The sequence below is a fragment of the Rana temporaria genome, unplaced genomic scaffold, assembly GCF_905171775.1.
Source record: "Rana temporaria unplaced genomic scaffold, aRanTem1.1, whole genome shotgun sequence".
Classification (NCBI taxonomy): Eukaryota; Metazoa; Chordata; class Amphibia; order Anura; family Ranidae; genus Rana; species Rana temporaria.
Genome location: NW_024404516.1, coordinates 67,967 through 82,329, shown reverse-complemented (window position 1 = coordinate 82,329; position 14,363 = coordinate 67,967). Strand labels below are relative to the sequence as shown.

The following is a 14,363-nucleotide window of genomic DNA, read 5'->3' as shown; positions in this document are numbered from 1 at the left end:
CGCCCCATGCAAAACCCACCAATTTATTCTCTAGGGCCTCTGTTTGAAAGGTAAAGGTGTGTACGTTAACTACATTATACAGTCTAATCGGCAGACACTGTACCTAAAAATCAAGGTCCTCTGATTTAAAGGAGAAGTACAGCCAAAGCTTGTTTGGCTGTGCTTCTGTGGATCACAGGAGGGCAGTTTGTTCTGCACTCCTGTGACTTGTTTTTAGGAGACAGCGGTCAGGGCTGGGGCAAGATCGAAACAATCAAGTCGGAATCCACACACAACCCTGGACCGGCACCAGGCTCAGGCTCTCGGAAAGCTGCTGTGAGCCTGAGCCAGTTGCTCCTGTCCCCTCCACAGCCCAGCGCTTCAGTAAGTGTAGGGCGGGGGGGGGGCTGGGGGGGGGTTGCGGAGCAGAGGGAAGTGACTGATAGACACCAGCTCTCTGCTCATGGAGCTCTCAGTCTTAGAGCTGATGGGGGACCGTTGCAGTATTGGACTGGTGCGGCATCCACCTGCTTTTGGAAATAATAATTATAATAAAGGATGCCCACTGTGAGAAAATTACGTTGGTTGTCCAAGATACTACCTTTTGGGGAACTGGTACCCATTGGGACAGGATAGTAACATTTCAGTAGTATTTTGTTGTGCAGAGTTTTGTCAGTATTTAATTCCGGTGTCACCAACAGGGCTACATAATACAGAAGAGGGAGAAGAAGCCAAGTCTGGAGCCAGATAAGCCATCTGAAGACATTCTAACGTGAGCAGATGCCATTTTTTTCTAGAGTGTTTTTTTTTTTTATGTTTTACTTTTTTATTGTCGCCATATGAAAAAGTATACAATGAACACATGAAAGTTGACGTAGTTATACATACATTTCAAGTATACCAGAACATATTAATCTGAGGACAAAAGTAGGAGCAGGACTCCCTTATCTACCTTTCTCATATTTTCTTTGCATATGACCGTAAATTAACATGACTTGTTGTTTTTTTCTCCTGAGTTTTATTCAGCCTAGATTTTTTATTTTATTTTTTGTTTTTGTTTTTTTTTTGTTTTTAGCTATGAAGAATTCCATCCATTTCTTTTTGCCCAGCATATCAACAGTCCGTACGTGGAATTTGATTCCTTTGATAAGGTATGTTAACCATAGGTGTGAACGGCCTATTGTATTAGGGTGTGTACCCCAAAGCTCAAACACATTTGCGTGTGTTCATGTGTATATTGACTGACGGCAGCGCAATGGACGGTGTCAGTAGCGCAGTGGACGATGTCAGTCATTTTTATTTTCGTTTTTATTGTTTTTTACAATTGTATTTTTTAGGGGGCTTGGGTGAAATATCAGTTGTCTAAACAAGGGGAATCTGCACCACACCGGGTGATTGGGGTGTGCCTGGGCACACCTGGCACACCCTGTTCGCACGCTTATGATGTTAACAGACAAAGGGGCTGGTAAGCACATATTTTACAAGCCCCTTGCTAGCATGCTGCAGAGAAGGACCCTTGTTCTCTGTTGTGGAGGCCAGTGGTTTGACACGCTTCCTTCATGGCCAGTCACTGGAGAGCATGAGCCTTTACTGTTTGCTGAGTAGATCAGTAGGTGGTCATACCACTGCAGAGAGGTCGCTGCTTCCACATAGAGAGCATCACACTGGCAATGCAAAGGCTTTTCCATTTAGTATGTGGCTGCTTTATTAAGAAAAACTGATTTTGCACCTGCATTGTATTGGGATGACTAAGGCTGCTTTCACATTGCAGCGTGGAGCCGCGGTGACGGTATAGCCGTGCTATTTGTAGCGCAGCTATACCGTCGTATTTACTGAACACACCGCTCCTATACCGTGGTAAAGATGCGGCTAGCAGGACTTTTGGTGCGCTCCTGCTAGCGCACCGCTTCAATGTGAAAGCCTTCGGGCTTTCACATTGAACACTGCAGGGCATGATTTTTCATGCGGTATAGCAGCGCTATTTTTAGCGCTGTACCGCATGAAAAACGCCCCAGTGTGCAAGGGGCCTAAAGCTGAAAGCTCAAGATTTTAATTGAAATTGCAGCCAGTAATTGGTAAACAAATTAACATAGCGATTCATTCAAAATGAATAGTCTGGCTGCATTACATTTTATTGCCTTTTCTCTATGGTTATGGTTCAGTGTAATCTATCTAGAAGAGTATGATAGAGTTTCCAGGTGGGGTCAGAGGCTTGCATAGAGAAATCTTGCTGCCTCAATTTCACTTTTAAGTAGACTTAAGTAGGAAAAACATTATTCTGACTTCTCTTATTCCCTTAAAGGCTGTTGATGAATTTTACTCCAAGCTGGAAGGTCAGAAGATTGATATCAAAGCTCTTCAGCTGGTCTGTATCTCTGCTGCTTGTATACATCATTTATTGATGCATAATATAATTTTTTTTATTCATATAGCCAGTAAATTGTGGGAGATATGACATTGCAATGCAGTTCGTTTCTCTGTGCCGGATACCATTTTGGCTTGCAAAGTCGCAGCTTTTTAAAGTGTAACTTCAGGATTTGCCCCAAATACCATGCACTGTGAAGTGGAACTCCAGGCAAATGACTAAATACATATAGAGGAACTGTTTTACATGCAAAAATAATTTGTATTTCTGTTTTACCAGTTTTTAGATTTACACACAACACAGCCTGACTTGGCAGGGCAGGTGACTTGATATTTTTCTGCTGTAGTAAACCACTTCAGCCCCGGAAGAATTCACCCCTTCCTGACCGGGCTATTTTTTGCGATACAGCACTGCGTCGCTTTAACTGACACTTGCGTAATCGTGCGCCGCTGTACCCAAACAAAATGTATGTCCTTTATTTCCCCACAAATGGAGCTTTCCTTTGGTGGTATTTGATCTCCTCTGCGGTTTTTATTTTCTGCACTAAAAACAAAAGAGTGCCAATTTTGAAAAAAACACTATTTTTTGCTATAATAAATATCCCAATTTAAAAAACAAAATAAAATAAAATAAAAATCTTCATCAGTTTAAGCTAATATGTATTCGTCTACATATTGTTGGTAAAAAAAAATTGCAATAAGCGTATACTGATTGGTTTGTGCAAAAGTTATAGCGCCTACAAAATAGGGGATAGGTTTTTTTTTTTTTTTTTTACTAGTAATGGTGGTGATCAGCGGTTTTTCTTTATTGGGATTGCGGCAGACAGATCGAACACTTTTGACACTTTTTTGGGACCATTGACGTTTATACAGCGATTAGAGCTAATAATAGCCACTGATTACTGAGGGGGTGGGGGGGGGTCAAGGGGTTAGGTGTGTTTCTAACTGTGAGGGGATGGGACTGACTAGAGGAGGAGCCAGATCATTGTTCCTATTTAGTAGGAACAGACTATTTTGCTTCTCCCCCCTTCTGCTCTCGTGACTGTGGGTGGCCTGTGGCGGTCTCGCCCGCCAGCCACGTGCATCGAATCCCCCGCTTAAAGGAGCCAGCGTACATATATGGCGATTTGCGCAGGAGAGCCATCCTGCCGCCGTATATTTACAGGAGCTGGTCAGTGGTTAACTAACACCTAAAATGTTGACCTTTTACATAAAATCTGTAAAGGTGATCTAACTCCAGACACCCCCCTCCCCCCTCTCTTCCCCCCGCTGTTCTTGCCTCCTGCAATCCTGAGTTGTCAGGGCTCCAGCAAGCCGGTCCAGGAATTCAAGATCCCCCAATCCTTCTCGTCTAGCACTGCCAGGACTTACCAGACGGATTCTAATTGGGCAGCACCGTCACATGGAGGGGCGCTGACCAATCAGAATCCCTCTTGTCCATCTATGCAGTGTTTTCAAATCCCAGGACCAGTGGAGCAGCTTGCAGGAGCCCTGACCATCCAGGAGGTAAGTAAAGCAGGTACCAGGGAGGTGGGGAGATTTTCTGTAAAAGGTCAACTAACTTTTTTAAAGGTCTTGTCCCTCCTCCAGCCTGTTGCTGGACAATGAAGGTAGCTCATCTTTCTGTCTTCATGCTCCTTGTGAGCAAATTAACAGACTGGCTTCTCCCTCTCCCAGTCTGATCTCTTCTGTTTAGGGGCTGCAACAGGCTAATGCCAACTCCAAAACCAGGTATTTGCACTGCTTATGTTTAAAAAAAAAAAAAAAAATACGTTTAGTGAGATACTAATTAAAAAAGAAGTGCGTTACTGTGTGTCTGTTTTTGTTTGTCCGGAGTTCATCTTTAATGTTCAAGAGTATATTTTCTCATGTAATGATTTATATACTGTACTAATTTTGCAAATACTGACACAAGGTTTTATCTGATGCCTACAGGAAAAACAAGCTCTTAAAAAGTTAGACAATTTCCGGAAAGACCATGAGAATCGCCTGGAGTCACTGCACACTACTCAGGTAAGCGTTCGTAGCTGACGCACGTCTTTATCACTGAACAGTAATTCACATGACTCCCCATATGGAGGCAAAAGCAGCCATTCATTCAGGGAAGGTCATCATCGCTGATCTGATTTTGTAGCATCGCTTTCCTAAATCTGATCTGCAATGCCTTCTGTGTCTCTATCATAAAGATTTCCACTTACTACCAGGACAGAAAATAATGGGAAATCTTTCCAACTGTGATGCAGACAAACACATTTTTAGTAGAGCGGGGAACCTCTGGCTGTATTTTTTTCATTGATTTCTATTCTTCCAATCCTGGTGACGGCTACTCTACCCTTTTTCTTGCACAGGTGTTGCAAAGACGGGAATCAAGAAAAAAATCTCTACAATGGGGTCATATACAGAAATGAGAATCTTGTAGGAATTTAAATCCTTTCCAAAGTTGAAAACAAAAGTGTGGTTGGAATTAGGACAGCTAGATTTTAGCAATGCTTATAAAGGATAACCTCCCACCATGTTTCGGGAAGCACTGTGTCTCGGTGAAGCACAGGTTCCCCCAAACTATACACTGGAGCCAGGGATGGACTGGCCATTGGGACTACAGGGAGTTTCCCGGTGGGCCGATGGCTTAGTGGGCCGGCTTCAGTGACAGCGGACCACTGCCCCCCTCCGCTCCTCTGTCTCTCCCTCCCTGCAGCGCTTACCTCCTCTCCCTCCCCACAGTGCTCACCTGGGGGGGAACAGAGAAGCAGGGGGATGACAGAGGAGCATGGGGGGGACCAGAAGGAGCACAGGGGAGGGGACAGACAGCTGACTCAACAACTATGTCCTGGGAGTTTCTCACTTCTGCCTAATCTTGTCCCATGGGGGGGGGGGGGGGGGGGGGGTCACAAACGGATTTTTTGCCCGGGTGAAATAATGTCTAGCTTCCCCACTGGTACTGCCTATAAGAGTACCAGTGCCAGCCGTTTTACTCTAATAAAGTAGAACGGCTAGTGGCTAGTTAAGGGGGAGAGAGGGCTTGGGTGGCTGGGGCGGGAGTTGTCCGGCCGCTACAGGAGAGACCTATCAAAGTGGGCCAGTCTGGATGAAGTCCAGGGCCAAATTTTTGTCCCAGCCCTGACTGGAGCCAGAAATGGTGGACATTTGCGGCTCTATATAGAATATCTGTGGGGTCACACAACCTCTGTTGAGCTCTGCTATAATGGAGAAAGGGGCAGAGAGCAGTTTGAAAAGTTTGTGGACACCTGATCATCGCACCTCTAAGAGCATGTCAGACATCCCATTCCAAAACCATGGACAATAATATTAGGTTGACCACTCTTCACCCCCCCCCTCCCCTCTCGATGCTATAACAGCCTGCTGTCTTCTGGGAAGGCCTACCACACGATTTTGAAGTGTCTCTGGAAATTTGTGCCTATTCAACCATAGGGCATTTGTGATGCTGGATACTAACTTTGACAAGAAGACCTGGCTCACAATCAGCATTTCAGTTCATCCCAAAGGTGTTCAGAATGGAAACGGTCAGGGCTGTGTGCAGGACACTTGAGTTCCTTCACATCAAACTTGTCAAGCCATTGGAGTTGGCATTGTGCACAGGGCCTGTATAGTCACGGTAGAACAGACAAGGGCCTTCCCCATATGAAGAAATAATTCCGGATGGCTGCACTTTCAAAAATCTTTTTATTGAAGCTTCATATGACAAGTGGTTGACAGATGGAGCAGGGGACAAAGAGGTAGACGCGTTTCGCGCAAATGTTCGCGCTTAGTCATTACTTCCATACTGTTCCCACAAGGTTGCAAGGGGCAATTGTCTAAAATGTATTTACATGCTGTAGTATTAACTGAACCTTTCACTGGAACTCTGTTATTTGGAGGGATGTCCACATACTGTTGGCCATACAGTAGGTGTGATGGTGAGGTGTCCTCAAACATTTGGCCGTATAGTGCACAGTGTGAGAAAAGTGGTGCGGATTTCAGTGTAAGGAGAACCATGATGGAGGGGCCCCAGTGTTTGGGAATGCTTAGGGCCCATGAGAGGGGGAATTCTAGTTCTGGAAACATGTAGAACACATTTGGACAATAAAACAAAATTCTCCTGCACTCTACCCTTGTTTTGCTGGACACGGGTAGTGTAGACCAGTCTTAAGGCAAGGTCTAGAGCAGTGGTTCTCAACCTGGGGGTCGGGACCCCCTCGGGGGTCAAATGATGATTTGTCAGGGGTCACCAAATCCTGGGCTGTTCCTGAAGCCCGCTTTTGCACCCACCCAGCAGGGCTGTCCCTGGAGCCCACAGCCGCCCACTCGGCCTCTTTGCAGCCGCCCATTCAGTTCACAACATCCCAACTCTCCCACCCCCACTCATCCCAACACCCCACCCCCAAGGAGTAGGGGAAGGAATAAAAATAGAGAATACGTGGAAAGGAAAGGAAAAGAGGGGGAACAACAAATAAAAAGGGAGAGAAAGATTGAGAGAGAGAGCAAGAAAAACGGTTAGATTGAGTGATGGGGGAAAAAAAAGAAAGAAAAAATTAGGATAGAGAGATAAAAGGGAAAGAAAGGAGAACAAAGAGTGGTACATAATTAAATGTACCATAAGGGGTTTTAATACTTCATAAATGTAAGGGTTAGGGGCGCAAATTACTTGTTTTGCTTCGGGTGCTCACATTCCACGCTACAAATTTTTTTACTGCTAGGGGTCCCCACAACTTGGGAAATTTTTTTAAGGGGTCACGGCACTAGAACGGTTGAGAACCACTGGTCTAGAGTCTTGCAGCCCTCCTCAGAGCAGTGGGTGTTCATACGCCTAGAGAAAGAAAGATAAAATGAGGGCACACCGACCTAGTGCATCACCAAAACCTTTTTATGTGGTAATGCACTAGGTTGGTGCGCCCTCCTTTTTTCTTTCCAACACATTAACACATTTGGACGCCATTAAAATCTCTTCTCTTAACACTGATATTAATGACGATCCTGGTGAGAAATCATTAAAACTAATAACTGCATGCCTCAGGGGTTTAGCTGTTTCACAGATGCAGTACAATGATGTTGGCAAATATCTCACCTGTCACTGAAACAAATGAAAAGCTCTGTCTGTTCCTGACCAATTTATCATTTTTTTGTTATACTTTTTATTTAAAAAAATGCATTACAGAGTATAATAAAACATATTCACCTTCACCAACCATGTCAAATCTCTCCCCGATAGGAAATAGACAAGTCTAAAGGAGAACTGATTGAAATGAACTTGGACATCGTTGATCGAGCGGTGCAGGTCGTGCGCAGTGCCCTGGCCAATCAGATAGACTGGTCGGAGATTGGACAGATCGTGAAGGAGGCACAAATCCAGGGGGACCCTGTTGCTCTTGCCATCAAAGAGCTGAAGTTGCAGACTAATCATATTACCATGCTGCTTAAGTAAGTGTCAGCTGTACGCATTACTTCTGTATCCCAAAATGGAACACTAACAGCCTGTGTCAGCCGGTTTTGAGCTTCACCAGCTTAACATCCGCTTTGAGACTTTTCTAAAGCCTCGTACACACGATCGGATTTTCTGACGGGAATTGTGTGTTGACAGGCTGTTGTCGGAAAATCCGACCGTTTTGTACAGTCCATCGGACAATTGTCGGATTTTTCACGGACAAATGTTGAATGGCACGCTTTAAAATTTTCCATGGAGAACGGTCCATCGAACAAAAGTCCAAAGTACAAACGCGCATGCTCAGAAGCAATGCTCACCAAACACATTAGCAGAAGGTGCCCAAAGGGTGGCGCTAAAGAGCTGAAAAACCATGTAGTACGTAACTACGTTTGTGTTTGTTGGCCGACAACTCTTTGACGTTTGTAGGCAAGACAAGTTTCTGGCCAACGTCCTTCAGACAAAAGTCAGAGGCTTTGTCTGCGGAAAATCCGATCGTGTGTATGAGGCTTTAGATCATTAAGAAATGCTTGACGTGTTCATTTGTCCAGCTTCAAACAAATTTGTAATTCCTATACTGTATATTTGAATGGGAATGCAAAACCAACAAAAGTCATCAACATGGGCCCCAACAGAGCAGTAGATCTACATCCTGGCATTGTGTGTCCTAAAGCTCAATTCATTTCACAGAAGCAGACAAGCAATTGGCTGGTTGGTTTACTAACCATGCCCATTTTCATTGTTTTATCTTTGTTCCCGTTACAGCAGTTGTGCGGGTTGTCTAAATAGAACTATGCAGATCATTAGGCACCAGTTAGGCCAGCCATACATGGTTTGAATCTTGGACAGTTCAGCAGGAATCGGCCGAGATTTGAACAGTTAATGAGCAGGAGGAATGTACCAAGTTGGTGGATTCTCTTGCGATTATCACTAGTGGCTGCTATAGCCGCTAGCGGTAATCACGGTCTGCTCCCGGCAGAGATGGTTTTCCCCCACCGGGAGAGGACAATGGCCGGGCAGGAGGGATTCCCCGCATCAACACTGTCTGTGTTGATGGGGGAATCGAGCAAATTTATTTCCTGCAACCTGTGGTTGCGGGAATAATGTTTGCTCCTTGTATGCCTTGTATCCTTGTTTACCTTAGACTTAGTGCAGACCATAATCGGCACTCGGTAACAGACCTGGCCTGTGATTCACGTGTGCCATACAGTAAAGCCAGGACATTGTCAGCACATTTCTCCACTACAGTTATATAGTACAGTTTGTTCACCAAACTATTCCCCCAGCTTGCTGATTGGACAGTGAAGGCACATGATCACTTTGAAGTTATAAGTATTCTGATTTATTCAGCTGTGCGTGCAACCTGATTTTTTTTTTTTTTCTAATCCTGATAAAGTAAGAAGACACTTACTTTGTTTTTTAAAGGGGACATTACTTTGCAGTGCTGGGTTGGATGGGTGATAAGTCCTCTTAACACATTCTGCTGCTCTTTTTCCCCCAAGTCCCTCTGCAGTTCCCCTTGCCTGGGCGAAGCATCAGACCTATAGTTAGCCAGGCAGTGGGAGCTACAGGAAGACTTGATTTGGGAGAACACATTGCAAGACTGTACCCGGCCCATCTGAGTGTAGTCTCCTTTCAGGAACCCGTTCATACTTTCTGACGAGGAGGACGAAGATGAAGAAGAGTTAAAACCAGAGTCGGAAGAGCCAAAAGGAAAGAAGAAAAAGGGTAAAAATAAGCAACAGCCAAAGAAAACGCAGAAAAACAAACCGGTTCTTGTGGATGTGGACCTCAACCTGTCGGCATACGCCAATGCCAAAAAGTGAGTCACGTGATCTTTCTACATTCTATACAAATCGCCAGGCTACAACAAGAGGTATAACATGTCCCAATGCCTGGAACTTTTGTAGGAGAGCTTGGAGTTCAGCTTTAAATAAGCAGCCAAACATGTAATGTTTCAAAGTGGTTGTGTAGGCAATCTCCTGCATTAAAGGATAAGTTCGCTTTAAATAAATAAAAATAAATGCCAATTTTTTTTTGAAGGTTAGAAAAAATGTGTATATATGTGTATAATGTGTAATGCATTGCATCAGCAGATCACTGGTGCCATGCAGGTTTTCTGCAGATCTTTCTGTGTGCCTGTACTTCTTATGGGCAAGAAGAATCAATGAACTACCACGGCTCTCCACAGCACCATGGTACTTCATTGAGAACTACAAGCCGACAGCTGCAAAGAATGTTGGAGCTTGTAGTCCATTCACACACAGAGCTGTGTGTATGACTGACGCAGCGGTGTGGGTGGAGCCCTGCACAGCTGTGCTGATTTCAAAAAGTGACAGCTAGTACAGCGAACTTATCCCTGTACTGCTGTCACAACGGGGGTTGGGCAGCGGCTGCAGCAGCATTGGGAACATTTTACATGTTCCACCCTAAATACGGGTGTTACATGTAACGTTCCCAAAGTTGAACTTATCCTTTAAGATATAAAATGTCCCAGTAGATTTATTGCCCCCTCACTTCTCTAAATACTTACCTGAGTCCTGTATCAATTCAGTACTGTGTCCATCTGCAGCAGCGCTGAATGAATCCCACAGAGACAGAAGCAGGAACCATGGGCTTCTGCTGCTGTCAATCTAATCCTGTGAGGAGAGGCCTCTGTGATAGTGAATGGCTGAGACTGCCATTCACCATTACAGAGCAGGCTTTGATTTGATGTACGACTTCCGGGTCACCTATCGCTCTTTACCGTTTGCCTGGAGCATAGATAAGCCCCCTTCCTGGCCAGCACTCACAGCGGTGGACACAGGACTACATTCCCATACAGCCTGAGTGGCTCACACTCTTATCTTGGTTTGCACTGTCCAGCCATAGATGAGCATGGTGGGTGAGCGTTATTACCCTGGGACAATAAGTGTTACTGACGGGTGAAAAAAAAGCCTGCAAAAAGAAAAAAAAATGCAGCCACCACATCTAATGACTGGTAAGCTGCAATATCTTCCATTTTTGTTTTGGGGTTTAGATACACTTTCAAATAATCCGAAAGTTCTTGGACCCATGTGTCAGATGGGCCTGTAATTGTTCTGATATCTTGTCTGTTTTCAGGTACTATGATCACAAGAGGAATGCTGCAAAGAAAACCCAGAAGACAGTGGAAGCTGCAGAAAAGGTACCTACCTGTTCAGCCAAAATCCGCTTGTGATTCCAGTTGTGTTTAATCCATAACTGATATTTTTTAAAATTTAAGGCTGAGCTCCAGAAAGAACAATTATATAAATACATTGGCCATACCTTGCCCTACCAGCAGTAATGGTGCAGAGTAGTCCTAAAACAAATGTATCTGAAATATAACAGCAGGGCAACAATTGCTTTCCATGAGCAGATGACCAGTCATGTAATAGCCCTACTGTAGTTCCGGCTTGTATTACATCTTCGAGGTGGAGTCGGTCTCTTCTTCTGACCTTCCATTTTCCAATCATTCACTCCTTTCCTTACACATTTATTCCACTCCTTTCCTTACACATTTATTCCACTCCTTTCCTTACACATTTATTCCACTCCTTTCCTTACACATTTATTCCACTCCTTTCCTTACACATTTATTCCACTCCTTTCCTTGCACATTTATTCCACTCCTTTCCTTACACATTTATTCCACTCCTTTCCTTACACATTTATTCCACTCCTTTCCTTACACATTTATTCCACTCCTTTCCTTACACATTTATTCCACTCCTTTCCTTACACATTTATTCCACTCCTTTCCTTACACATTTATTCCACTCCTTTCCTTGCACATTTATTCCACTCCTTTCCTTACACATTTATTCCACTCCACTCCTTTCCTTACCCATTCACTCCACTCCTTTCCTTACCCATTCACTCCACTCCTTTCCCTACCCATTCACTCCACTCCTTTCCCTACCCATTCACTCCACTCCTTTCCTTACCCATTCACTCCACTCCTTTCCTTACCCATTCACTTCACTCCACTCCTTTCCTTGCCCATTCACTCCACTCCACTCCTTTCCTTACCCATTCACTCCACTCCTTTCCTTACCCATTCACTTCACTCCTTTCCTTACCCATTCACTCCACTCCTTTCCTTACCCATTCACTCCACTCCTTTCCTTACCCATTCACTCCACTCCTTTCCCTACCCATTCACTCCACTCCTTTCCTTACCCATTCACTCCACTCCTTTCCTTACCCGTTCACTCCACTCCTTTCCTTACCTGTTCCCTCCACTTCTTTCCTTGTATTGCTTGAGTGACCACTACTAGCATCCCCACAGCAGTCTCAGGGCTTTAACATTTTCCCTAAAGGAGGCTTTAACAGGTAAAAGATTTACTATATTGCCAAAAGTATTGGGACACTTGTCTTTACAGGCATATGAACTCTATTGGCATCCCATCGTAGTCCATAGGGGTCAATATTGAGTTGGCCCACCCTTTGCAGCTATAACGGCTTCAACTCTTCTGGGGAAGCTGTCCACAAGGTTTAGGAGTGTGTTTATGGGAATGTTTGACCATTCTTCCAGAAGCGTATTTGTGAGGTCAGGCACTGATGTTGGATGAGAAGTTCTTGCTCACACTCTCCACTTTAATTCATCCCAAAGGTGTTCTATCTGGTTGTGGTCAGGACACTGTGCAGGCCAGTCAAGTTCCCCTAGAGGATATACACTATATTGTCAAAAGTATTGGGATGCCTGTCTTTACACCCACATGAACTTTAATGTTATCCCTTGTCTTAGTCTGCAAGACCTTGTTTTGTGCACTGGTGCGGAGTCATGTTGGAACAGGAAGGGGCCATCCCCAAACTGTTCCCATGAAGTTGGGATCATGAAATTGTCCAAAATGTCTTGGTATGCTGACAAATTACAGTAAATGTGCATTAAATATTATGGCAAGATTTTTGTTAAAGGGAATGGTCTGGCGATGGGGTCTTTAAAATATTTTATATCTATTACAGGCATTTAAGTCTGCAGAAAAGAAAACCAAACAGACATTGAAGGAGGTGCAGACCGTCACCACAATTCAGAAAGCCAGGAAGGTGTACTGGTGAGTTCAGAACTTATGTTACTGCTACACTTCATAAAAGAACAGAGGCTCAGCCATGCTTAGAGGATTGACTAAACCTTGTCACAAAGGGGCATTTGTATTACTCTGGAATTGTTATAGTGCAGCCTTACTTCTTGTAGCTATTCAGTTGGAGTTTACATTTTTATTGGGATTCTCCTTAGGCCTGTCCTCTACTAAAGGGATGCAGACACTGTAGATCTTTTCAGTAAAACATTGAGATTTTTTTTTAGATGGTTTTATATTTCAGTATATTTTATTCAATTTTAGAATAAACAGACATACAAAGCATTTAGTTCTCCCAGTGAGAGAAAACCTATCCTCATACCTATAATTTGAGTAAACGGATTGTATTATTTGTAGCTATGCCAAAACCAAATAGGGTTGGATGCAGGTCCAATAATCTGAGAAGGAGAAAGGCTGGACTGATGCTTGAAACGCGTTGGTTATTTGACCGTTATTCACCTGCATTAATAAAATCATGTTTTAGCCGTCTTTCAAGTGACCAGCCTTCTCCTTTTCACATTGACTGTATTGGAGGTTTTGCAGAGACTTCCCAGGCTAAGTGCCTTTGAGGCTGACCAGGAATTACACAGGAGGTAGTAACTCGGATGCATCTGTTCCAGGTTCAATAATCTGCCAGACCCCTAGAGGGCACTGTAAACGGATCACTGTAAACACCTTTCCATTTCAGAATTTGCTAAATAGGAGGAGAGGACATGGCAAAACAAATAACTAGTGTCCAACAAAGTTCACTAAAGTATTTGCATTATTTATGGTAGACCTAGATTGGATTTTTTTTCCTTACCAAAACGGAATTTTTAAAGACTGTTTAAGTGGTTGTTAAGCCACTATCTCATCTTTATATTATCCCCTCTGTCAGAATAGTGTCTGTGCTTTATATATTAAAAAAAAAAGCAGATTCTACCTGTTTTAACAGCATCTCCCAGTGATCACGTTACTCCAGGCTATCTGCTCTCCCCGTCTGATAGCTCTGGCGGGGCCAAGATTTCCCTTGCTAACATCAGCCGGGGAGGAGAGAGCCTGGAGTCACGTGATCGCTGAGAGACGGTGTTAACAGATAGAAATTGTCTTTCTTTTTTTATTTTATAATTTAATTTTTTTTTATAAAGCACAGGCACTAGGATACAGATTTTTATCTGACAGAGGGAATGATATTAAGGTCAGATAGTTTTGCAGCAGCAGGGAGAGGAGCAGAGCAGCGCTAGTGCGAGCTGACAGGCAGGGAGGGGAGGACAGAGGGAGACACAAAACATCTGCGGATGATGGAGGCATGCATGCTGACCACAGTTGATATATCAGTAATAATCTGTGTGTCTAAAAAAGTCCTAATTGCAGTGCCCAGAAGATTAAGTATTTATTTGATCTTTCTTTAGGTTTGAGAAGTTTTTATGGTTTATAAGCTCGGAGAACTACCTGATAATAGCTGGGCGAGATCAGCAACAGAATGAGATAATTGTCAAGAGGTATTTGCGGCCTGGTAAGTGACTTGTATTAAATCTCTTGTC

The 14,363-nt window shown here is 43.8% G+C and overlaps 1 protein-coding gene across 1 annotated transcript in view; it reads left to right on the top strand.

Moving 5' to 3' along the window:
* The window catches only part of NEMF (nuclear export mediator factor), a 56,643-nt gene that overhangs the window by 15,419 nt on the left and 26,861 nt on the right, over positions 1–14,363 (top strand). Inside the window, exons 9-17 of the mRNA XM_040334585.1 lie at positions 681–751; positions 1,055–1,130; positions 2,282–2,344; positions 4,279–4,356; positions 7,550–7,758; positions 9,399–9,581; positions 10,862–10,925; positions 12,728–12,816; positions 14,232–14,335. Coding sequence (XP_040190519.1) covers positions 681–751; positions 1,055–1,130; positions 2,282–2,344; positions 4,279–4,356; positions 7,550–7,758; positions 9,399–9,581; positions 10,862–10,925; positions 12,728–12,816; positions 14,232–14,335 — 937 coding nt within the window. The remainder of the gene's footprint in view (positions 1–680; positions 752–1,054; positions 1,131–2,281; positions 2,345–4,278; positions 4,357–7,549; positions 7,759–9,398; positions 9,582–10,861; positions 10,926–12,727; positions 12,817–14,231; positions 14,336–14,363) is intronic.